The sequence below is a fragment of the Lampetra fluviatilis genome, chromosome 50 (assembly GCF_964198595.1).
Source record: "Lampetra fluviatilis chromosome 50, kcLamFluv1.1, whole genome shotgun sequence".
Taxonomy (NCBI): Eukaryota; Metazoa; Chordata; class Hyperoartia; order Petromyzontiformes; family Petromyzontidae; genus Lampetra; species Lampetra fluviatilis.
The window spans coordinates 3967009-3993756 of NC_136324.1; the positions used below are offsets into that span (position 1 = coordinate 3967009).

Consider the following 26748-nt stretch of genomic DNA (forward strand, 5'->3'; position numbering starts at 1 on the left):
TTCTTTGCGGCTGCACCTATTCCACCCGTGACCACTCACACCGCCTACCCTCCCGTGGCGCACTCCTTCCCTCCCGCGACTACGACTCCCACTTGCCGTGACTAACCCTGCCCCATCCCTCGACTCGATATTTCGCATCTCCGTAACTATCACCCCCCCCCACTCTCTCCCCCTCCCTTCCCACCATCTCCTACCCCCCACGATCCCCTCCCTCCTATAACACCTCCTACATCCCGTGACAGCCTCGGCACAGCGGGCGAGCACGTGCCCATAGACCCAGCTGACACGCGCGCGCACGCACACTGACACATTGACACGGCTCTGCTCTCTCTCTATATATAAAGATCGTGAACGGCGTGACACAAAAGCCAACAGGCGCACAGCTGGTGAGGGTTCGGGAGGCGGCTTGTGGGAGCTCTCGTTCCACCCCCCCTCTCTCTCTCTCTCGCTCTCTCTCCGTCACCGCTGGTAGGAGGCCTCGTCGCCCACCGGATCATCAGCAAGGGTGTGTCCGCGATGAGCTGCCTGGATGTGATGTATCAGGCTTACGGTTCGGCCACTGCATACCTCTCGTCGCCTGCCGCCTACTCCTACTCGCACCCCGCCGCACAGGTCAGTCGAGGAGGAGTGTGTGGGGGGGGGGGGTCAGGCTTGTCTTGTGCCGATGTATCGATGTCGGAGGTTCGATTGTGCATAGGTGTGCGACTCGAATGCGAGTGAGTCTCTGCGCGCGTGTGTGTTTGTGTTTGTAAGTGCTCGCTATAACAGCACTTGCCCCAACAGTCCGTTTAAAGACTATATGGGGAAATCTTCGCGTTATTTTAGCGTGTGTGTGTGAGAGGACGTGTCGATGTCTTTTCCGTAAGTGTGTATATGTGTGTGTTTGTCATGTGCGGTTTACTGTGTGTGTGTAGGTATGTATTAGAGTGTGAATGTGATGCGAGTGTGTGTGTCTGCGTGTGCGTTAGAGGCGAGCGGTGGTGTAGCAGTTAGCGCGCTGCGCTACGAACCCGGCGACTCGGGTTCGATTCTCGCTCACCGCCAACACCAGTGGCGATTATTTGAACCGGTCCTGGGCATTCCCTGGGTCGACTCGGCCTCAAATGAGTACTTGGTGTGGTGTGTAAAAATCGCCACTGGGGAGACAAAGGCGGTCGGGCGTGGTGCTGGCCAACCACCCCCTCGTGAGCCGTGCCGACCTTAATAGGTGCTCGCTAGCAGCACTTTCCCCAACAATCTGTTAATGCTATACAGGGGATCTTTGACTAATAACTAAGTGTGTTTGTCTGAATGACTGGAGTGTATCGATCCGTGTGTCTCTGCGTGAGCGTATGTGTCTATAACAGAGTTTTTGGGTTGGATCGCATACATATAAAATGCATCGTCAAACCCCTACGTGTTAAACTATGTGCGTGCGTTTTCGTGTGATGTGTCTCTGTGTGTAGATGTGTGTGTGTTTAGTATATTAGTGTAATGTGGCTTGCGTGCGTGGAGCGGTGGTGCATTGGTTCGCACACTGCGCTACGAACCCGGCGACCCGGTTAAAGTGAGTTCGATTTCCGATCACGGCCAACATCGATTGATATCTCAATCGGTTATGGGCCTCCACTAGGTCGACTCAGCCTTAAATGGGTCCCAAGTGCAGTGTGTAAAATATCAGCGAAGGCCAAACATGCGGCCGAGATTGATGCTGGCCACCCACCCCCTCGTGTGCCGTGCCGGTCTTCATCTTCGCTAACAGCACTTGCCCCAGCCGCCTGTACAGGCGATACGAGGAATCTTTATCGTTGTGTGTGCGTGTATTCTCACTGTTTTTATGCATCGATGCGTGTCCGCACCAGCGGCTACGTGTCAGTGTCTGTGTGTGTGCGTGCGTCCGTGTCTGTGCGTGGCTGTGTATCCCTGCTGCGTCTACTGGTGTCTCTCTCTGTGTCTCTCTGTGTGTTTCTCTGTGTGTGTGTCTATTCACGAGTGGACCACTTTCTGTGTCTCCGTGCGTCGATTCATGTGTCTCCGTGTCTTCGCACGCGCCCGTGTACGTGTGAGTTTGCGCGTCTGTGCGTTCGTGTGGACATGAGTCTCTGTGTCCATGCATCTGTCTCGGTATAAATTATTCTGGGCGTCTGTCTGTTTTCGTCAACATTGAAAAACAGGAATCCGGTTATTTACGTAATAGGACAGCAAGTTTGTTTTAGATTCGTACTTAACTTGTTCTGCTCGGTGGACGTGATAGCTGGACAATATTACAGAAGACCCTACCGAGCAAACTCGACGAAACTGGGATGTTGTTCTTCAAGAAGGATGATGTTGAACATTTCACGGACAGACACAATACGAGTGATGTGAACGTATCACAGAGATCAGCAGGGTGACACAGCCAGACAATACACATGAGTTCATTAGAGAAAGGCAGAGTTCTATTTCTTGAACGTGTGGTGATGGCAAACACGAGAATACCGAGTGTGAATGTGCTCTGAACCGGGGGGAGGGAGGGGGACATTGGAGGTACGACGAGAAGAAACCAGAGGAATACGGCTAATTGAGCTGACACCGCGAGGAATCTGAGCGATTTGAATTGGACTGGGTGGAGAATCGGATGCAAATGTTGTTGAGTTAAAGGTCGCGTGGGACAGAGCTGCAAGGATGGAGAGGGCACGATCGCCCGCCGTCTGTGAGAAAGGACCGTGGATTTGTAGATGAAGATATGGACAAAATATTGCCCGTCATAGACTCACATGGGCCATAGACTCACATTGCCCACCGACTAACATTGCCCATGGACCAACCTTGCCCATAAACTAACCTTTCTCAATTTTTTCGATATAAAGCTTTCGTGACTGCAGGGATTCATCTTCTTGGTTCTTTCGGTAAAGTCACGTAGAAGGGAAATAATAAAATAATAAAAAATAAAACATCATAAAATACAATTCTCACGACGTTTCGGCCACAACGCAAGCAGCCGTCATCAGGTGAAGAATAGGTCTGTCGGAAAGACAGCGTCTGAATGAAGCTGGCTTTCCGACAGACCTGTTCTTCACCTGAGGACGGACGGCTGCTTGCGTTGTGGCCGAAACGTCGTGAGAATTGTATTTTATAATGTTTTATTTTTATTATTTCCCTTTTACGTCACTTTACCGAAAGAACCAAGAAGATAACCTTGCTCACATACATAGCTCGTAGATTCATATTTCCCATAAACGGATATAGCCCAAATATTAACATTGCCTATAGACTAACCTTGCTCATAGACTAACATCGCCCGTCGACTAACATTGCCCGTACACTAACATTGCCCGTGGACTTTCATTGCCCGTACACTAACATCGCCCGTAGACTAACATTGCCCGTAGACTAACATTGCCCGCAGAATAACTAACAAGTTGTTGAGTACATATCATTGACTCGGCATTGAGGAAATTATCTCTAAGAAGGAACAAGTCTCTCGGGGGAGAGAGGTGGTGGTGGAGGGGGGGTGACAGTCGACTTGAGGAAGTTGTGCGAATGATTTCGGAGGAGACGCGCGCGTCAAGTTATTTACGACAATCGAGTTTAGCGCCATACCTTGCGAACAGGTCTGACTTCTCTGGCCACGGCGGTGAGTCGCGAAGGCTCTCAACATGAAACGATTCTAGACGAGATATTTCAATGCATTCCCTCCCCCCTCTCTCTCTCTCTCACCCCCGCCCTTATGTAATCTATCTCCAACGCGGTGTAGAACCACCTGCGGGAATGAATGAGAATGAGGATGTGGTCGTACTGCATGAGGAATCCGAGGAGCTCGAAAGCTCTTTTTCACAGATGTCCAGTAAGGGTAGGGGGGTGTCACGTGGTCAGAACGTTGCAAAAGCAGACAATACGGAAAGACGATAGGAGTGCAAAGTTTAACAAAGCTAAACAAATTGCTTAACACAATATACAAATTAAACAAAACTATTTAATCTTAACAGGTAAAGCCCACTGAGCCATTGGCTTCTTTTCTCAGAAGCGACCTGGCTATACAAAATAAAAGCTCAACCGAGTGGGCGTATCGTGTGGACATTGACAACAGCTGAACAATATAATCGAAACGCATGTGTCTAAATGTGGAGGGGAAAACCGAAGGACCTGGGGGGGAAAAAATCCACGCGACCACGGCGAGAGCGAGAGAGAGAGACGCGCAAACTGCAAATATACAGCAGCAGGCGTCAAGGTCGGGATAGATCCCCCGACCTCCTGCATACCAGGCAAGGTAGTTAACATCTCACCGCCGTGGGAGTGACATCACTGAGCAAGAGTGAGAGACGTCACAACGAGATGCGTCTCACGAATTACATTATTCCCGTAATTTGTTGTCATTCGTCTACCAGTAAGTAACCATCATAATCCGCACGATAACGACATAATAATGAATAAATAATGCCGTGCTTGATGGATCGTGGGAGATGTGGGTAGGCCTTTCATTCAGCAGTGGATTGACCAAGGCTAGTGATGATGATTTAACCATGATCGTGGTGGTCATCATCATCATCGTGACCATCATCATGGTGGTCTCATCAGCTCTCGGAAGCTGAGCAGGTTTGAACCTGGATAGCGCTTTGCGTGGCCACCAAAGCACACACCGGACGACATTGGGTTTGCGGAGCTACGTGGTGATGGGCAGTGCTTCCACGTCTTCACCAACCCTCACTGCCCATCGTGTGGTGAAGTATGGTCAATCAGACCCCAACGACTCCCACTCTATCGTCATCCACGCAATGCCACGTGTGTAGGAGTCTCACGACTCGTTTTCAGGACGGTGGTGGTGGTGGTGCTTCTGCTGCTGCTACTCCACTGGGGTGTTTGGCAATTGGAGGAAACAACCACGGTGGCGAGATTGGCACCACGGTGGCTCGGAGCTGTTAACTCCCTCGCCTGGAACACAGGAGGTCGTGGATTCGATCCCGACGCCTGCTGTGTATTTGGAGTTTGCGGTGTCTTTATCTCTCTCACCGTGGTCGCGTTGATTTCTCTCCGGGTCCTGCGGTGTTTTCCCCTCCACGTTTTAAAATCAACGTCACGCGTTTCGGGTATTTGCCGGCGATACATTTCCACGTGATAAGCCACTTCTGACAAAGAGCTACGTAGCTCATTTGGAGCCTTACCTGGTTCGATAAAAACGAAGAGATATTTTTAGTTTAACCGGAGAAACCCGGAGACAACCCAGCGGCACCGCGCTACTGCCCACGAGAGGGAGACGCTCGGCACCGCCACCCCCTGGCTTCACCACGCTGATGCCGCCACGCCTACAACACCTGGCAAGCCCTGGAGGCGGTGGTGCTGGTGGTGGTAGTTGGGAGAGCGGTAGTGCAGCGGTAGTGCAGCGGGCAGCGCGCTCAGCGATGAACCCGGCGACGCGAGTTCGATTCCAGCTCACGGCCAACACCGGTGACGATTATTTGAGTCTGACCTGGGCCCTCCCCTAGGTCGACTCGGCCTCAAATGAGTACCTGCTGCGGCGTGTAAATGTCGCCACTGGGGAGTCAAATGCGGTCGGGAGTGGTGCTGGCCACCCACCCCCTCGTGTACCGTTCCGGCCTTTATAGGTGCTGCTCGCTGACATCACTTCCCCCAACAGTCTGTTAAGGCTACACGGGGGATCTTTGTCTTTGTCTTCTTGGTGTCGGGGGTCGCCCATCCAATGACTCGCCAGGCTCAACGCCGGCTTAGCTTCCCGAGGTCCGATTACACCGGACACATTCACGGTTGTTTGGGGCAAGTGCTGTTCGCGAGCACCTATTAAGGCTGGCATGGTACGTGATTAGAGTGGCGTGGGTAAGAGTCGCCTTTGCCTCCCCAGTGCTGATATTCGCGCGCGCGCAAACTCATTGGTGGGGATTTGTTGAAGGCCGAGTTGACCTAGGGGAGGGCCAGAACAGCTTCAAATGCCACTCGATAGTGGTGTTGTTGTTGTTGCCGGGAGTTAAACTCGGACCTCCGGGAGGGTAGTGTGCGGAATATATTTCAACGTGGGGAACACGCCACACAACAGATTAGAAAGAAGACCACCTCCCCCTGAAAGCATTTAACAGACTATTGGGGAAAGTGCGATTAGGGTTGGTGATCGGCAACCACGCCCGGCCGCACTTGTCTCCCCAGTGCTGCTGCTTTACACACACCACACACATTTCAAAGCTGAGCCGACCTCGGCGGAGCGGTTGTTTGTGAGTGGGAATAAGAGCGCGGCTGTCGCCGGATTCGCGGCGCAGTGCGCTAACCACTGCGCCACCGCTCCCCGTGGAAACGCATACACGTGCGCACATACAACAGTCGAAGAAGTACACACAGACAATCGCACACATATACACACACATACACAAAATCACACACACAATCACACTCACAACATACACAATCACACACAAAATCACGCACGCGTATAATACCAAAGGCGGTTTTGAACCGATTTTTCATGCGGTTACCGGTGATGTAAAACACGACTTTAATTACCCTTGTCTGGAGCAGAGTGGTGGCGCAGTGGTTAGCGCACTGCGCTACGAGTTAAAGTTGTTCGGAATCGCGTTTAAAGATTATACAGCACAGCTGTAACTCGTATCTCTAAGCTGATGTTTACAATCGCACCCCGTAGAACGATAGAGATCGGTGGTGGTGGGTAGTTGGTTGCTTAATAAAATTTACAAACACGTCAATCCACTGCTGGATGAAGAGCCTCTTTCCCCTCGCGCCGTGTCGGTCACGGCTGGTGGTTTGACCATACTTCACCACGCCGGTCAGTGGGGTGAGTTAATGATGAAGAATGGGGGGGAGAATAATGTTCAGGTATCAGTCGCCACTGGTGGTGATTGCCGCGACTGGGAATCTAACTCAGGTGGCCGGGATATCAGTGAGGAGTGCGCTGGCAAGGCACTTGCTAGCGCACCGCGCTTTCTAAATCGTGAAATGGGATTCGTGAAATGGAATTCGTGAAATGGGATTCGTGAAATGGGATTCGTGAACAATCTCGGCGCATAGTTTGCCGACCCGAATTTGCGGAGTCGCGAGTTAAGCGACGCGTCGGCTGTAGAGGTTGTGTTTGAGTTAGATCGTAAACGTGTCCGTGACAAATCTTACTACTAATTGGCGGCTGTGTCGGGTGGCGGAGTGTTGAACGACTCGAATTGACGCGATCTGACCCAAAGGACCCCGATGGATTTAGCAACGCGTGTTCGATTCACGTCTGTACGATTCGATGAATCAGCGTGCGCATCTGCAGTGCCCATTGATGCACATGAAGAAGGGACACTGCCCGAAACGTCGCCTGTTATATATTGTGTGTTTTTTTCACGCACCACAGAGCGTTGTTAATAACGAATTTGCTGGAGTTGTTGTTGTTGACTGTGCTTGTTGTTGTTGATTGTGCTTGTGTACCATTGCCAACGCAGCAGCACCACCACCATCACCAATTGATGCATCAATAGTTCTCTCTCGTTTTTTTCCCGTCTCGTTTGTATTGTTTTATATATATATATATACCTCGTTTGGTGAATTACTACACGTCTACTTTGGATGTCATCTGCGTTCATCATTTTGCAAACGATACTTGATTATTCGACGCGCGATTTCGAGTCATCTCTGTGAGCGACAGTTCAGAAGAACGCGTGGAGTGTAGAGTGCTACGCAGGTTAGAGACATCCTCATCCTGATCATTCGGATGATCCTGGTCATCCTGATGACCCTGATTATTCTCATCCTCATCATCCTCATGGTCCCGATCATTGTCATAATCATCCTGGTGATCCTGATCATTATCGTGATTGTCCTGATAATCCTGATAATTATTCTAATCGTCCTGGTGATCCTGATCACTCTCATCATGGTCATCATCTCGTCTCGCAAGGACGTGGCGAGGATTGCCACGGTTTTCGAGGCCAATAACGGAGTGGGCATCCAAAATGAGTGCGAAGAATATGGTGCCGTGGGAGACGGAGCGATTTAAATAAGGAGCTAAGATGGATTGTAATAGGTGACGTTTCTAAAACCGTGAGATTGAGGTGGCTTATGTGGGGAGAGGCCTTCATTCAGCAGTGGATAGACCCTGTCTGTTTATGATGATTGAACGCTTATAGTGATGATGATGATGAGCAGGAAACAAGGAAATGTTATTGAAGTCGTGTCAAACTGTCGCATGTCAATAGTTGACATCATAATAATTATTCGTGATGGAATACATTCATGCCACGCGTTCCATGCGTACATGTGTACATACAATACTCACGAGTACGGGATGCAGATGTAGTGGTGGTGCGGACGCGCGCCCGCAGTGAGAGATCACGGGGCGGCGCGGGGTGCGTGGTTGTGCGCGCTGACACAAGGTGGGAAATAGGATCGTGGGCAGCGCGCAGTGATTGGTCAACTGGGGTGGGTGCCCTCAGCGACGTCCGCATGAAGGACTATAAAGGGGGACGCGCGGGAGTACTCGGGGAGTTGTTAACCAGTCGAAAACCGAAGACGGAGTTCAGAGGTAGGCCCTGAGACCCCTAGTCCCGCTGTCCTTGTGAGGGCCGGGGCCCTGTGTGGCTCGGAGGCGAGACTGTGGGACCCGTGGTCTGACGTCCCTGTGGACCGAGACTGTGGGACCCAGAGTCGAGACGGACACCCCGGCTGGGTGTGTTCCGAGAGGCTACGGAGCGTAAGAGCCCGTGTGGGTGTAGCCGGGGGAACCCTGTGGGTTAAGGCTGGAGTTAGCCACCCGTGTAATATAAGTTGGTGTTAATAAAAGAGTGTGCTACCCGTAAGGTCGTCTCCCGCCAAGTTCCTACATTACAACTGGCGTCAGAAGTAAACCTGTCTTCAAAAGGATGGATACTAGGAAGACTAACCGTACCCACGAGCGAGATCGGGAAGACGACGGCGTACCGGAGCCACAAACCTCGGAAGGAGAGGACGAGGAGTTGCCGCCGATGCAGCACTTCGCGGCGATGGCCGACGCTCCGCACACCAGCCTACAGGATGCACACTCCCGCCTGGCGGAGTTGCTGCTCGCCGCCGCTTCAATTTTGGCGGAAATCACCGTTTCAGCAGGCGGAAGGACGACTACGAGGTTGGAGGAGGGAGCGCGGCCGGATGGATCCCGCCAGAATGCGCTTCGCGCCGAAAGTTTTGAAATTGGCGCCATTTTTGAGGGTCCACCATCGGTTGGCGGGAAGCGTGGACACCACGTGGTCGGAGACCTCCACTCTGCACAGCCCGCGTCATCGGCGCGCGCCAGAGCTCTCCACCATGCGCCTGCCGGCGGAGCCGACATTTTCGTCAACCACAGCAGCGCGCGGGAAAAGCATTCCTCGGAGGACAACGACCAGGTCTTCCAGCAACGACTGCCCGCGCTGACGGCGTTCAAGGCAGACGGGGGCGACTGGGGGGCTTCCAACGAAGGTTCCTCGCACATCAAGAAATGTTGGGGTGGTCCGACACCACTGCCCTACGCGCGCTGCCAGCGACGCTCGATGACGACGCGCTTGCGGCCTTCACATCCGCCCCAAGGTTGTCCCGCTCAACGCTCCAGGCCGCGCTACATCTAATGGCTAAGGTGTTCGGACCGCCCTCGACCTGTCGCCACCAGTTCTACGAACGGCGCAAGATGGTTGGTGAAACTACGCTCGCCTATCGCACGGCGCTGCTCGCCCTGGCGGATGCTGCTTTTCCCCGCATGGACAAGGAGGGGAAGGACGCCATGGTGACAGAGCAGCTGCTGGCGTTGGCTCACGACCTGGGAGTCCCCATCAATACGGCGGACGAAATGGACATCTGCTCCTTGGGGATTGCTACAAGTATTCACGCACACGAGGTCCTCAAGCGCAAGCGGATGGTCGTCTGTGCATCGGCGGGGATCGCGGCACCTGCCGCCACGGTCGCCGAGCCTCAGACTGCTGCGGCTCGGGAGGAGGCCTTCACCGTGTCGAGACCGGGGGAGTGGAGAGCGGGAGGTCGTTCACCCACACGTTCGTCCCGCAAGCTGGAGCAACCGAAACCCACGACGTCCCTCGTCATGTGTTACAACTGCGGCCTTCGGGGTCACGTCGCGGCCGGGTGCCGGGCTCCGCGTCAGCGCGCCACGGGACCACGTCCGGATGACGACCAAGGCCCCAAGTCGTCCCAGCTAACCCCGGCAAGTCGCGGCACCCCACACGCTCGGTCCACATACACGGCACACTCGGGTCGCCGCTTCGCGGTGGGGGGACCGCGTATGGGTACCAGGGATTCTGTTCGGCGAGGGGGGTTCGTACACGGCCCGAAAGCAGTCGAATGGTCCGAATTGGCCCACAGGATAGTGGCTGCGTCGGCCGGGTCGTCCGTGGTAACGAGTTTTATTGACGGGGTTGAGGTCCGGGTGCTGGTGGACACGGGTGCGTCAGCCACTATCATTTCAGACCTTATTTATAACATCCTTCCCGTCCAATGTCGACCCCTTTTGCCGGTGGACGTACCATTTTACGCGGCGAACGGGGGATCCTTGGGAATCATCGGACAGATTCGGGCGACTATTTGTATTGGTGATATCAAATTGGCGGGTCCTATTTTTGTATCATCATCTCTGGCAGTTCCTTGTTTACTGGGTACGGACTTTCTGGCTAAAATGCCCATCAAAATTCTCATCGATCAGGCCTGCATTGAGCTTCCATTGGGACGGCGGGTTGCATTTTTGACGAGTCCTACAAAAATACGCACGGTTTGTGCGACGGTTCAGGCGCTGGCAACTCAGACTGTACGGGTACCCCCGGGATCGCAAATGTTGGTACCCCTTCGATTGAGGAAACCCCTCGGGGTGGATGCGGCGGGACAGGGTGTTCTGTTGGGGCCATCAAACAGAGCTGTTGGGGGCCTTGACTTAGCGGTAGCTCAGACCATGGTGCGGGCGGACAGTGAGCCGTTCGTTATGGTTTTGAATACGGGGTCGCGGCCAGCCGTAATTACACAGGGCACGGTGCTGGCTCACGCGGCGCCGCTACCCGTCGATGAACAGCTCGTTGCACACGCGGATTCGGGCCTCGATACGCATCCTCCATTTGAGGAGGGGACAGAGTGGTTGGACTCGTTGTGTGCTGGGTCTGGTACCTTGTCTAGTGTGCAGTTGGGAGCGTTGAGGGGCTTGCTACTCGAATTCGCTGACGTGTTTAGCAGACACAAGTATGATATTGGCTGCACAGACCTGTTGCGCCACCACATAGCGACGGGTGACGCGGCCCCTATTCGGCAGAATCCCTTCCGGCTCAGCCCAGCCGAGAAGGAGCATGTGCAGTCGGCTGTTAATGACATGTTGGCGGCCGACATCATTTCGCCCTCTTCCAGTCTGTGGGGTGCTCCCATCGTCCTTGTTAAAAAACAGGATGGGTCCTTGCGGTTCTGTGTGGATTTCCGCCGCCTAAACAAAATCTCAATGGCCGACGCGTATCCACTCCCCAGGATGGATGAGTCGCTGGATGCATTGGCGGGAGCACAGTTTTTTTCGACGCTTGACCTGCTTTCGGGATTTTGGCAATTGCCCCTCGATGACGAATCGAAACCAAAGACCGCTTTCCGGACACCAGGAGGCCTATTTGAATTCAATCGATTGCCCATGGGCTTACATTCCGCTCCCGCCACGTTCCAGAGGCTCATGGAATTGGTTTTGTCAGGACTCCAATGGGACACCTGTTTGATTTACCTCTGATATCATCGTTTTCAGCCGGACTTTCGAGGAGCACCTCCAGCGACTGAGAGCGGTGTTCCTCAGGATGCGTTCCGCTAAATTAAAATTTAAACCGGCGAAATGTTACCTGCTTCAGGAATCGGTCAGGTACTTGGGGCATATCGTTGGCCGTTCAGGGATCTCTACAGACCCTGCTGAGACGCACTGTGTCAGCTCATGGCCAACGCCAACCTCAGTCACTGAAGTCCGCAGCTTCATAGGATTCGCCTCCTACTACCGCCGTTTTGTCGAACATCTTGCCACCATAGCCAGGCCCCTGCACGCTTTGACGGCTAAAGGAGTAAGGTTTCACTGGGGGCCGGAAGAGGAGGCTGCGTTCTGCTCCCTTCGAGACGCCTTGGTGCGGGCTCCCCCCTTGTGTTACCCCGATTTCACGCAACCGTTCCTGCTTGACACGGATGCCAGTAACACGGGTATCGGGGGAGTGCTCTCACAGGTGGTCGGGGGGGTCGAACGGGTGGTCGCCTACGGTAGCAGAGTTTTGTCACCTGCGGAACAACGCTACTGTGTAACACGTCGTGAATTGCTAGCGATCGTTTTTTTTATACAGCAATTCAGGCCGTATCTCTACGGCCGTCATTTTACTGTTCGTACGGACCACGCGGCTCTCCAATACGCTATGCGGGTGGCGCAACCCTCCGGCCAATTGTCCCGATGGCTGGAGGTCCTCCAAGACTACCAATTCACGACGATTTACCGTAAGGGATTGCGGCACTCGAATGCGGATGCCTTGTCGCGATTGCCGCCCCGCTCGGAATGCGCATGTCTTCTGGGATCGGCGCGGTGTAAACCCCCTGTCGCCGTCCCCGCGGAAGTTTTGCTCGCCGCCACTGACGCCCCGGGGGTCGACGCGCCCGCCGCTCCCACGGGGAGGGACTCGTTACTAGCGTTGCCTCTTATCGAGTGGGGCCGTCTCCAAATGGCCGACAGCTCCCTACTCACGCTGCGTCGGAAGGCTGACGCTCCCGGGGGGGGGGGAGACGCGGGTCGGTTCCTGGGTGGTCAGACAGGGCCTCCTGATGAAGTGGGACAACATGTCTCGGCGTCATGTGCTCGTTGTGCCATTTGCTATGCGGGGTAGGGTCGTTCTGGCTGCTCACGAACGACTCATGCATTTGGGATTTCACAAAATGCTCGCCCTAATCCAACGGGACTATTATTGGCCGGGTATGGGCAACGACGTGGCAAACATCCTTAAGGGATGTGTGGGGTGCGCCCAAAGGAAACCGCCACCAATAGCGGCTAATCCACCGCTACAATCCTTTCAGGTTTCGCGCACAAATGAACTGGTTGCGCTCGACATCTTGGGGCCCTTTCCCGCTACACCTAGGGGTAATAAGTACCTGCTGGTTGGCGTAGAATACTTCACCCGATGGCCCATGGCATGGCCACTCGCCAACCAGTCGGCTGCGGCAGTGGCGGACGCCTTTGTCCAGGGCTATGTTTTGGACAAAGGCGCCCCCGAACGCTTGCTGACGGACCAAGGGAAGAATTTTTTGAGCGTTTTGTTGCGCGAGGTGTGCGACCTGTTGGGTACAAAGAAAGTGCGTACCTCCCCGTACCACCCGCAGACTGATGGAATGGTTGAACGTCTGAACAGGACGATTACTTCTATGCTGTGCCAACAGGTTTGCAACGATCAGGTTGATTGGGACTTACAGGTACCTGGGGTACTCGCGGCCTATCGAATGGCCCCTCATGCGGCGACGGGGTTTTCCCCATTTTTTCTCATGTATAGGCGGGAGGCCGATCCGGCCATGGATGTCCAACTGGGGATTTCCCAGCCACGTGCGAAATCTAAATTGGCCGACCACATCAAATTTAATATCGCCAAACTGGCTGAAGCGCTAGAGGCTGCGAGGTTGAATTCGAGGTCTTGCCAGATCGCTAACGAAAGATTGCATGAACGAAAGGTGTATACGCACGATTGGAAACCAGGCGATAAGGCCTGGCTGCACTGTCCACATGCACCGTTGGCTACGTCCCCTAAATTGTTGAGACCATGGAGGGGACCGGTGGAAATTGTGCGTGTTGCACGACCCCAGAGTATCCAGATTAAATGGGAAAAACGCCGTTGGTACGTACACCCCTCCCGGCTGAAACCCTTCGCGGCACCGCATGGCCTCCCTTTGTGCCGTAACGACCGAGCGTGTGATGTGGCCGTCGACTCGGGGAGGGATGTGTCTCAGGCTGATCCTCACGTGTCTCCACCTGACCCACTCCCAGGTGTCTCGGACCTGACGGCTGTTGACCGTCGGGAACCGGAACCCCGCGGCACGCGCGGATCTCCGATGCCTGCCCCGTGCCTTCCTGGACTGCCGGCACCACCGGACGGTCAACCGCGTCTGGTGCCGTACGACGGACCGGCCAGGCGGACTCGTGCTAAGACACAACACTTTTCATGAAAAAAAAAACCGAGCTCGCCGCCGCGTTCCCCTTCTGCCCGGTGTAATGTCCCGTTCAAGGGGCGCTCGGAAATGAAGGGACGCTGCACGAGTCATTTTTTTGCATACACATTTATTGTTGTCGCCCGCCGCGTTGTACATATTGTTCTTGTTGTGTTGTGTTGTTGTTGCTTGTGTTACGGGACACACACGGGGGGGGGGTAATAAGATTTTTTTATAGCAGCCGGGTCGGCTGCGAGCTATGTGGTAGGGGGTGATGTAGTGGTGGTGCGGACGCGCGCCCGCAGTGAGAGATCACGGGGCGGCGCGGGGTGCGTGGTTGTGCGCGCTGACACAAGGTGGGAAATAGGATCGTGGGCAGCGCGCAGTGATTGGTCAACTGGGGTGGGTGCTCTCAGCGACATCCGCATGAAGGACTATAAAGGGGGACGCGCGGGAGCACTCGGGGAGTTGTTAGCCAGTCGAAGACCGAAGACGGAGTTCAGAGGTAGGCTCTGAGACCCCTAGTCCCGCTGTCCTTGTGAGGGCCGGGGCCCTGTGTGGCTCGGAGGCGAGACTGTGGGACCCGTGGTCTGACGTCCCTGTGGACCGAGACTGTGGGACCCAGAGTCGAGACGGACACCCCGGCTGGGTGTGTTCCGAGAGGCTACGGGGCGTAAGAGCCCGTGTGGGTGTAGCCGGGGGAACCCTGTGGGTTAAGGCTGGAGTTAGCCACCCGTGTAATATAAGTTGGTGTTAATAAAAGAGTGTGCTACCCGTAAGGTCGTCTCCCGCCAAGTTCCTACATTACACATACGAGGTCATTGTGAAACGGAAATACATGGTCATATACCAACGTGCCACATGCAACACGCAAATACATTCATGCCGAGCGTACGTACACAGCACACAATTATATGAACACGACCATTGACAGCCCCCCCCCTCCCCTTTTTTATTTAATCCACTGCTGGATGGAGACATCCTCCCTGAACCGGTAACCCACAGAATAAGGTGTTTATAACGATAACACACACACGGTGTTACACAATACAGTGATACATATTATCATCAGCCAGATGAATGCGATGGGTAGAATAATGTCCAGGCATCTGTCGCCACTCGTGATGTTAGCCGTGGCCGAGATTCGAACTTACGTGGCTGGGACCTTCGCTCACGGTTCGCTAACCATTGCGCCACCGCTCCGCCGAATGGCTGCCCGGGGGGTTTCGCGTCCCAATGTTTTGATTCGCAATTAATTCGTGGCTTTAAAGCCACGTCGTGTAACCCTCCACCACCCGGCACAGCGAAGCTAATTAGATTGTCACGCAGCGCACTCGGCACCTCCGATTAGCATGTATGGCTACGTACGGTGCGAAAGAAGTGCAACGTACATAACGACGAGGCGTGTGTTGTGATTTACTTTTTCAGTTCCACTTCCCCAATTGCTCGCCCACGCACTCATATGCACACTCGCCCACCCACTCACCCACTCGCCCACCCACTCACCCACTCGCCCACCCACTCACCCACTCGCCCACCCACTCACCCACTCGCCCACTCATATCTACACCCGCCCATGTACCCACTCACTCGCCCACTCACCCACTCACTCATATCCACACCCGCCCATCCACTCATATCCACACTCGCCCACCCACTCATATCCACACTCGCCCATCCACTCATGCCCACCCACTCGCCCACTCACTCACCCGCCCACTCACCCACCCACTCATATCCACACTCGCCCACCCACTCGCTCGCTCGCTAAACGCAACCACTCACCCACCCGGTCACCCACCCGCTCACCCACCCGCTCACCCACCCGCTCACCCACCCGCTCACCCACCCGCTCACCCACCCGCTCACCCACCCGCTCACCGGTGAGTTGTAGTGCGATCCTCAGCCTAATTTAGCAGCAATTGGAGACGAGCGATGTTTCGCTTGTAACTGCGTCAAGCATAATCAGGACACGGTCTGAGAAAGTCAGAGTAATAATCCCAGGAAGTCGGGGCCAGAGTTAATTCATGGGATTAAATAATTAATTAGGATTATTTTGGGGGTTATTAGAGCCTGATTAAACTGATGAATGTAAAATAATGACGCACTGGGCCGATCAAACACAGCGTTCCGTTTTGAGAAGTGTGTCGTGGGTACATGCGCCTGTGTGTGGCCACCCACCCTATCGTGTACCGTGTCAGCCTTCATAGGGTGCTCGCTAAGAGCACTTGCCCCAACAGTCTGTCGCCTATACGGGGGCTCTTTGTCTTTATTATAAATATATCTACCCGAACATGTACATGTATTGTATACGTTGATGTATATCTATGCGAGGGCATACGATGCACATTCATATAAGTGTGGATACGTGTGTTTGACATTATGCACGCGTGTATGTACCTTCGTGTATGGGGAGCGGGAGTGTGTCGTGGTTAACTCATCGCACTACTTATCCGGCGAACCGAGTTCGATTCCCGTTCACAGCCGAGATTGGTGAGGAATATCTGAACGTGTCCTGGTCGACACGACCTTAATGATATCCGATGTAAGACATTGGCACTGGGGAGACAAAGGCGGTCGGGTTTGGTGCTGGCTACCCACCCCTCGTGTGCCCTTCCGGCCTTCGTAGGTGTTCGCTAACGGCACTTGCCCCAGCAGTCTGTTAAAGGCTTTACGGGGGATCTTTGTCTTTGTGTATACGTGTGGTTATATGTATGCATGTATATAGCTGTGTGTGTGTGTGTGCTAGTGTGTGCAGAGGTATGTGTTGGATAACAGAGCTTGCCTCAACAGTCTGCGCAAGCTATGAGGGTGACCTTTGTCTGTTGTGTGCACTTGGGAGCGGTGGCGCAGCGGTTAGCGCACTGCGTTCCGAACCGATGTTACGATACCCCTGAGTTTGAGCGCGTGGTTTGCAATCGCGAGTTTAAATCCTGGTTGATTGGATTGACTCGAGTCATCATCCCTCCTGGGGTCGATAAAGTGCCGAGCACTTCGTCGGACTCGTTCCCGCCACGGGAATGTGGAATTTCCACCAGCCGCTCAGGGCTGTAAACAGAAGACAAGCAACAACGCTAACGCCCATCTGAGCAGAGAATCACTTTGTGAGTTGCCGATAGCCCGGGTTAACCCCCCCCCCGCAAGCTTTTTATCGGCTTCATCGTCACACTCCACGGGAGGCGAACTACTGGGGGGTTCACCGTTTATGGGGATCATCATCAATCAGGGGTCCAATCAAAAATAATATAAAAATGGACTATTGTTCTAAGTTTTACACGTAGACTTTCGCGACCAATATTATGTATTATTCATAATAAAGGTGTTTGGGTTCGGTTGCGTAAGTATAAATGTGTCGTAAGCCTCCACCACCCGACACAAGCAGTGAGATTTGTTACCTAAACAAAACACGCCAATTGGTTACCGCTTCAGCTCAGTAAATGTTGTGGATTTGCTCTCCAACACACCGGTGGGTTGAAGTTGTAAACTGATTGTCGCGTTGTTTACACGACAAACCTCGCTGCTTGTGTCGGATGGTGGAGGGTGATGACATACTCGATCAAACCCAAAAACCTTTATTATGAATATTGTTAGAAGCGTATCCTCGACTATGTATGTGCCGAATCTACACCTTCCTAGCCCTTTCAAAGACATTGATATATGCTTTTCTTGAAGACGACCGCTTGTGTTGCGATCGAAACGTCGTAGTTTTTATTTTTTTGTTATCTTCTTGGAACCTATCTAACGTGACTTTACCGAAAGACCCAAGAATATACATTGGTATATAATTTCTATCGATCTCGCACACACGTGTGTGTGTGTGCAATGTGCATGCCACTCCACTGCTGGATTGGTTTACAGGGGCCGATGCGACATATACTGGATTATAGAGTTCCGTAGTAGTCGCAAGGTTCATCCAGCAGTGGATTGGCAAAGGGCTGTACGTGTACACATACGTGCGTGAGTATATTTACGGAGAGTGTGGTAGTGGTGAGCGCACACGTGTGCGTGCGTGCGTGCGTGTGTATGCGGGGGGCGGTTAGCGCTACGCTACGAACCAGGCGAACCGAGTTCGATTCCCGTGCACGGCCAACATCAGCGGTGCGGATATCCGCGGTTATCTACTCGGACAACTCGCTGTGTGTACTCAACGTAGACGCTGGTGATACAAAGGCTGACGGGCCGTCGTCATGTCCCACTCGCCCCACTCGCTCACGTGCACACTTCATAAGCTGCTGGCTTAACAGCACTTGGCCCCCGCCAGCTTTTTGTAGGCTACACGGAGGACCTTTGTCTGTTGTGTGTATATATAGGCAGCTCACACGCACCCTCGTCTCGTAAGGTCAAACTCTCAGCCCCCTCCTCCACTTCACCCCTCCCCTTTTTACCCCCCCCCTCCCCCCCTTTTCACCCCCCCCCCCCTTTTCACCCCCCCCCTTTCACCCCCCTTTTCACCCCCCTTTATACCCCCCTTTTACCCCACTCACCCCCCCTCCTTTTTACCCCCCTCCCATTTTACCCCCCCCCCATTTTTACCCCCCCCACACCCCTCCCACCCGATGCTGGAAACTGGCCGCGAGACGAGCACGTGGTGTGGAGACCAGCAGTGCACCACCTGCTCCTGGGGGGCCCTGCAGGGGGTAGCAATGGGGGGGGGGGGTGAGGGGGGTGAGGAGGAGGGGAGGGGTGAGGGTGGGTGGTGAGAATTTCGGTGTTGGGTGAGGAGGGTTGGGAACCATGAGACGCAGAGAGACACGTTCGCACACTCGGGCATTGCGTGGGTTAACCAACATAGACATCAAATAGACAAAGTCTCCCGTATAGCCTTCAGCAGTTTGTTGGCGGCAAGTGCAGTTGGTTGGTCAACAAGTCGCCCGGCCGCCTTTGTTTTCCCGCTGCGGATTGTGTGTACACCGCACCGGGTACTCGTTTAAGGCTGAGTCGACCTAGGGGAGGCCCAGAACCGGCTCGGATATACCTTACTCTTCTCGGTCGTGTGCTTTGCGCTAACCACTGCCCCACCGCTCCCCACATAGACACGCATAGACTGTGTATGTGTGAGTGGCCTCAAAGTACACCTAGCCTGGCTCAAGCGCTGTTGCAAATGTGTGCATTTGTGTAGTGTGTGTGTTTGTCTATGGAGAGTGGTGGTGCAGCGGTCAGCGCACTACGGTATTAACCCATAGGTCGGTTCCCGCTTACAGCCAACATCGGTGACGAATATCTGAACCGGTCCTGCGCCGCCTCGAGGTCGACTCAGCCTTAAAACGAGTACCTGGTGCGGTATGTGTGTAAACAATACTTGCCCCCAACAGCCTGCTAAAGGCTATACGGAGAATCATTGTTACGTGTGTGGTCTGGTTTTTAATGATTGCGTTCATGATGATGAATAATCAATCTTGGTGACGACGCTGATTAATCTATCGTGATGATCAAAAATAACCACGACGACTTGATTATAATAATAACGATGATGATACGCTCAACTTAATGTTGACGATGCTACCGAGTCTTGATAGAAATGATGCTGATCAAGGCACGGTGATGATGAGTGATGATCGATGCTTGAAAATGCCCCTCTCTGAACACGGGGTCCGCGACGCAACTCTGCTGCGCGATTTCCCGATGGATTCCTCCATCTCCTGGCCACGACATCACGATATGAATAGAACCTGGGCCACACGATTAGCTAACCTACAATAATGCCCCCTTCACATCATCACCCGTGCATTTCCTCTCTCGCTTCTCACGCCTCCGTCTCTCCGGGCGGGCAGGGTCGTATCGCTTGCAGCCAGACGCGACTGGTTTCGAATCCCGATTTGTACATGAAGCTCTGTTGTGCAGTCAGATTGCGAGTGAGTGAGTGGAGTTTGTACGTTCTCCTCCTGCCTGTTCTTCAGTGTGAGCGAGTGACATTGTAGGTGAGAATGCGAGTGAGTAAGTGGAGTTGTGTACGTTTCTCCCCCTGCCTGTTGTTCAGAGTGTGAGCGAGTGACATTGTGAGTGAGTAAGTGAGATTGTGAGCGAGTAGAGTCTGTTCTCTGCGACCCTCACATTGGTCATAAACCGCTATTGAGCCACACATCAGCAACGCAAACATTTCCAGCGAGTTTTGCAATTGCACCCAGATACATCGCCCCCCTATTGTGTAAAAAAAACTGTCAGGATCCTCTTTACAATTAAACAAAAATGCCCCGAGACTCAATTTTTTACCCCCCCCCCCCCAACAGCGCCTGACAGTCTATTCCAAGATGCAAGATCACAGCAGGGAGCACCTCTCCACCGGCTCGAGGCTCCAGCTGGGCCAGCCTTGCTCCACTCAAGTCGAACTCCAGGACCGAGATCCGGGCGACTCGGACGGAGGAGCGGGGGAGGGCGGCGGGGGTGGTGACCGTGGTGGTGGCGGCGGCGGTGGTGGATTTCCCGCAGAAGAGCCGAGGGAGACGGAATATCTCACCCCGCGATGCGTGCTGCTCACCTATTTCCACGGAGACATCGCCAGCGTGGTCGACGAACATTTCAGCCGCGCGCTTAGCTCGAGCGGTGGAGGCGGCGGTGGCGGTAGCAGCAGCAGCAGCGGCAGCAGCAGCAGCGGAGCGGGGAGCCCGCCTTTCAGTCCGGCGGCCGCCGCCGCTGGAGATGCCGCCGCTTCTTCGTCGGCCTCCAAGAGTCCGCAGGGCGGGTGGAAAGGTGAGTGTTGTGAGTGTTGTGTGTGTGGGTGTGTGTGGTGTTGTGTGTTGTATTCCGTTGTGTTGTCCGTGCGCTCCTCATCTCTCCCCGCCGCTCCCCGCCGCTCACCTTGAGCTCTCCCCTTTGTCCCTTACCTTTCCACCGGTCCTTTCTCCTTGCCCCACATTATATCACACGGAGTTTTCTGTGCGTACAACACTCAACACATACGATTCGAACACAGTTGATATACCAGTCCAATATCACTTGATTGATGTCAGCGTCACATCCCCCCCCACCTCTCCCCCCCCCCCACCTTTCCCACCTCTCCCCCCCCCACCTTTCCCACCTCTCCCCCCCCCACCTTTCCCACCTCTTCCCCCCCTCCCCCCCTCCCCCCCCCACCTTTCCCCCCCCCCACATTTCCCCCCCCCCACCTCTCCCCCCCCTCCCCCCCCACCCACCTCTCCCCCCCCCACCCACCTCTCCACCCCCCCACCCACCTCTCCACCCACACACCTCCCCCCCTACCCACCTCTCCCCCCCCACCCACCTTTCCCCCCCACCCACCTTTCCCCCCCACCCACCTTTCCCCCCCACCCACCTTTCCCCCCCACCCACCTTTCCCCCCCACCCACCTTTCCCCCCCACCTCTCCCCCCCACCTCTCCCCCCCCCACCTTTCTCTCCCCACACACCTCCCCCCCCACACACCTCCCCCCCCCACCCACCTCTCCCCCCCACCCACCTCTCCCCCCCCACCTCTCCTCCCCCCCACCTCTCCCCCCCCCCCACCTCTACCCCCACCTCCCCCCCCACCTTTCCCCCCCCACACACCTCCCCACCCCCCACACACCTCCCCCCCCCACACACCTCCCCCCCCCACCCACCTCTCCCCCCCCCACCCACCTCTCCCCCCCCACCTCTCCTCCCCCCCACCTCTCCCCCCCCCACCTCTCCCCCCACCTCCCCCCCCACACACCTCCCCACCCCCACACACCTCCCCCCCCCACACACCTCCCCCCCCCACCCACCTCTCCCCCCCCCCACCTCTCCCCCCACCTCCCCCCCCACCTTTCCCCCCCCACACACCTCCCCACCCCCACACACCTCCCCCCCACACACCTCCCCCCCCCCCACCTCTCCTCCCCCCCACCTCTCCCCCCCCACCTTTCCCCCCCAACACACCTCCCCACCCCCACACACCTCCCCCCCCCCACACACCTCTCCCCCCCACACACCTCTCCCCCCCCCCCCACCCACCTCTCCCCCCCCACCCACCTCTCCCCCCCTACCTTTCCCCCCCCCCCACCTCTCCCCCCCCCACCTCTCCCCCCCCACCTCTCCCCCCACCTCTCCCCCCCCCCACCTTCCCCCCCCCACCTCTCCCCCCCCACCTCTCCCCCCCCACCTCTGCCCCCCCACCTCTCCCCCCCACCTCTCCCTCCACCTCCCCCCCCCCACCTCTCCCCCTCCCACCTCCCCCCCCCACCTCCCCCCCACCTCTCCCCTGTGGGTGCAAATCGTGAAAGTAAAGAGCCCTGTTGGTCAAACCACTGCTGGATGGAGGCCTGTCCATCCCGTGTCAGTTACGTGGGGCACAGTTGACCATATTTCACCACCACGCTGGTTCGATGTGGGCTTGAAGGGGAGGCGGCGCTCGACCACTGATGTTAGCTGTGCCACCGAACTCAGCTGGTCGGATTCAGAGCGCGGTGCTGCTAACCACTGCGCCACCGCTCCACTCCCCCCCATCATTGAGAATTAGCATCGCCATCAAGATTGATCATGGTTGATCAACATGATTAATCATTCTTATTAGCAAGACACATCATCATCATCATCGACAATTTGTTAAATCATCGTGATCATCTTCCATTTAAATCGTTGTAACTATCGTCAATAGGAGTCTTAGCATTTCCAATGCCATCATCATGAGCAGCAGCAGACTTCATTTCATGTACAGCCGGTTTCTCCCGCTTGTGTAGCCAGGTTCATCGCGCAGCGTGCTAACCACTGCGCCACCGCTCGCCCAATGTATACAGCGCAGAGGCTATAATTAGAGCTGAGCTCATATCCATTTACGACTTCGAGTCATGGGTGGAAATTCCACATTCCTATGGCCTGAGGAGGGGGTGGAAGGGGTGTTGGAGTGGAAAGGCGGGGGTCGGGTGAGGGGTTAGAGGGAGGGGGAGGGGAGTTTCGGGAGATTGTCCCTCCAGAGAACACCCCCCACAAAGTGGTACTAATTTTATCGACCTCAAGGAGATGATAGGTCGGAATTTGACATTTTAAATAGTTATGACCAAGATCCAGGATGGTCATGTCTATGCGCCGCTTCTCGGTGGCAGCCCCAACAGTCTGGAACGAGATCCCTCTGTACATTCGCAGCATCACCTCAATCGCCTCCTTCAAGAAACACTTAAAAACTCACCTCTACAACCACGTGCTTTCGAGCGACTCTGAGCTCGGCTCCGCGCCTCTGAGTTGCGGCCATTACGTCCGCAAATTTGCGCGCGTTATAAATTGAACTATTATTATTAGTGGCACGCTGCTGCTGCTGATTAAACTGTAACGGTTGTCAGCCCGAGATACCCGGTAGAGCCTTTGCCGGGTCTCAAGACTCCACCTCGGGAGGGTGCTGCTACGAGCACGCTCAGAAACGAGGGTATACTATCAGAATCAGAATATTGATCTATACTGGAGGGAGAGGAAATCCCATGAGCTATAAAGCTCACTTCTTCACGGATGTCTAGTAAGGGCGTACGGGGGAATAACGTTACAACAACAAACACAATAAGTAACAAACGCGATAGGAGTGTAAAGTATAGGAAAAGGTAAACAAATAACTTCAAAAAAAAATAATTAATGTATCATTCATTAATTCAATCCATGGCCATCTCACTCACAATGCCACTTGGGAGAGATGATCCTCCCCAGGGTGGAATGCGTTCATGCCGGAGGTGGTTTGATCGAGAGAAAACGGCTCGCTGATGAAGTACCGTTGATTACCGAAGCTATGTGATTTGAGTACGATTGATTGCGATATTATACTCTTTGGTTCTTTCGGTAAAATCACGTATGTAGAAAAATAATAATAATAATAATAGTGACTTTAATAGCGTGACTTTACCGAAAAAAACAAAGAGTATGGATTCCTGCAGTCACGAAAGCTTCAAATCAAGATTGGTTGTTATTTTGTTACGTTAAAATAGCACGGCTCTTTCGATATCCACCGCTGGATGGTGAAGGCAGGACGTGGCGGTGGACGGGATGGCGTGGGTCTCGCAGCGGGTTCAGAATTCGCTCGCCACTGAATTATTATTATTGGCCGTGGCCGGGAATTGAACTCCGTTGGGCGAGGTTCGTGGAGCAATGTATCAACCACTTCGTAATTGTGGTTGTGATTTTACGCTCGCACCTGCGATTGTGATTATGAGAGTAGTTGTCTACTCCATGTTGAACTTCTTTCGCACCGTAGGCAGCTAACCGTGCTAATCGGAGGTGCTAGGTGGTTCTGATGTGGTCGTGAATGTGGTTGTGACTGTTGGTTACAATAGTGGTTGTGATTTTTGTTCGCGGTTGTAAAGATTGTGGCTGTGATTGTGTCTCTTGTTCTCATTATGGTTGTGGCTGTGGTTGTGGCCGTGGTGGTTGTTGTTATACTTCTGCCAGCTCTTGTGAGCCTTCGAACTTTCTTCTGCCGCTGCCCGAACGCATTTTCCCTCTTCTTACTGCATCCACTGCTGCTTCTATTTCTCCTGCTGCTGCTGTTTCTAGCAACCTTCCACTACGTTTGCTGCTGCTGACAAAACCCCCCTCCCCTCCACCCCCCCACAGAGGGCACATCACCCATGAGCTCCCGAAACTTCCCCCCCTCCTTCTGGAGCGGGGCGCACGGCCCGGAGTTCCCGGCCTCTGCGGCCGCGGCGGCCGCGGCGGCGGCGGCAGCAGCGGCCGCGGCCGCCTTCGCCCAGCACGAGTCGCCCTCCCCTTACGGTGCCGGCGGCGGTCACCCTCACCACCACCCTCACCACCACCCTCACCACCACCCCCATCACCACCCCCACCACCACCCCCATCACCACCCGGCGGGTCCCGCCGAGTCGGGCTGGCACTACCACCTGCCCGGCGGTGCCGGGGCTGGGGCGGCAGGAGCGGGGGCAGCCGGAGCCCCCTACGGGCGTACCCCAGGGGCGGTCCACGACCTCTACTCGACCCACGCGCACTACAGCTCGCTGCTTGTCCCGGCAGCCGTCCGTGTCCCGCAGGGAGAGCTGGGAAAACACGAGTCGCCCGCCACGCAGCAGCAGCAGCATCACCCGCATCACCACCACCACCCGCACCACCACCACCCGCACCACCACCCGCATCACCACCACGCGTGGTCAGGACCCTTTCCCGCCGGGGTGGACGTGACGCAAGGGCTCGGCGTAGACACAGGTGAGAGGGGTTTGGATGTCGTCGCTGGCCCGTAGATGGATGCGGTGAATGCTTTGACTGTGTGGGCGTCCGTCTTTATAGGGGGGGTTTGGTGGGGGAGGGGGGGTTTTGGAGGTGTGGGGGGGGTCACGACAGCTCTCGCAGAGATGGTCCGACACGAAGGCAACTTGAGTGTCAAGTCGTGTTTACTAGCAGGGACTCAGCCCTGAGAAATGCAAGCCACGTTGGTCGAAGGATTTCACAAAAGTCGGAGATAAAACCAGCCGGAGAAGGATTTAGCGGGTGGCCAAGGAGCCCCCCCCCCCCCACGTCATCCTCACCCCCCACTTCACTTCTGATGACCTCATCGTAAACATTCTGAGTTAAATTCCTGGATAGGGTTTGATTATATGTGTTCGTTCTGCCACCCCACAGGTCTGCAACATCCGGACAAGAGCAAAGATCTCTTTTGGTTTTGAGTCGAGATGTCCACGGACAGGATGACGAGGACACGAACCGAGCAACCAACTGTCTAACAACCCCTCAACCACCCACCTACTCACTCAACCACCCACCTAACCAACCACTCGTCCACCCATTCATCTCATCTATCTGATTACTCTTACAACCAACCATGCACCCAGCCACTCAACCACCCATCCACCCACCGAACCAGCAAACCAAACGTCAACCCAACCACAAATTCAACCAATCGCCCACTCACCCAACCAGTGAGTCAACCAACTACGCATCCACCCACGCAACCACTCGCACAACCAGTCAGCCCACTAACCAACCCCACCGTCACGCTTGTCAACACACGGGTATTGATGTTGCCGTCTCCCCCCAGTTCGCCTACGGGGGACGAGATGACGTTGCGCCGGCAGGGATGGCACGTGGAGTGATGAGCGCGTGGCGTGATGCGGCGAGAGAGCAAGAGAGAGAGCAAGAGAGAGAGAGGGATGAAGGCAGAGGCAGAGACGGGTAGAGAGAGAAAGAGCGGGCGAGATAAACTCTTGCACGAGGTTATCGCCTGCAGCTGAATGTCTCTTTGGCAGTGACATCCAGCGACTTGGTCATTATCGTTACGAGCGTCGGGACACAGGGGGGCCTTGCCCCCCCCCCTGGTGGCCAAAGCTACGCGTTGGCGGAGGGGGGGGGGCCTTGACAACCACCGTGCGTTATGTTTTCAACAACAGTGTAACAAAAACAACAACGCTTATTTAAAACGCGGTTTGAATTTTTTTTCATGAAAATGCTTTCATTTACGTTCCACGAGTTTTATTTGTATTTAACTAGAGGGGTACCGTTTGGCTTGCGCAAATTGCGAGGCAAATCAAATATTGGGGCCCCCTCCCCTACCTGACCGATTGATGCACCCCCCCCCCCCCCAGCTGATAATGTGGTCACTACGTCCACTGGCGTCAGTCCATGGGTCCGAGGAGAGAGGCATGGGGGGGGGTGCAGGTCTCGGGGTAACTCGCACCGTGTGGACCCTCCCGCCCGCCGACGCCTTCAAACTAAACCAGACGTATGACATCTGACACCGTGCCGTCTAAGCGCGGCCCATACC

General features: G+C 54.8%; 1 protein-coding gene across 1 annotated transcript; it reads left to right on the top strand.

The window, feature by feature from the left end:
* The first annotated feature begins 456 nt into the window (after window positions 1-456).
* LOC144948565 (transcription cofactor vestigial-like protein 2) lies at window positions 457-25654 on the top strand. Its single transcript, XM_078878134.1, has 4 exons — window positions 457-612; window positions 20316-20775; window positions 24594-25196; window positions 25611-25654. Exons 1-4 carry the CDS (start codon window positions 517-519, stop codon window positions 25652-25654), a joined length of 1203 nt encoding a protein of 400 aa, XP_078734260.1. The 5' UTR covers window positions 457-516.
* Window positions 25655-26748: the final 1094 nt, after the last annotated feature.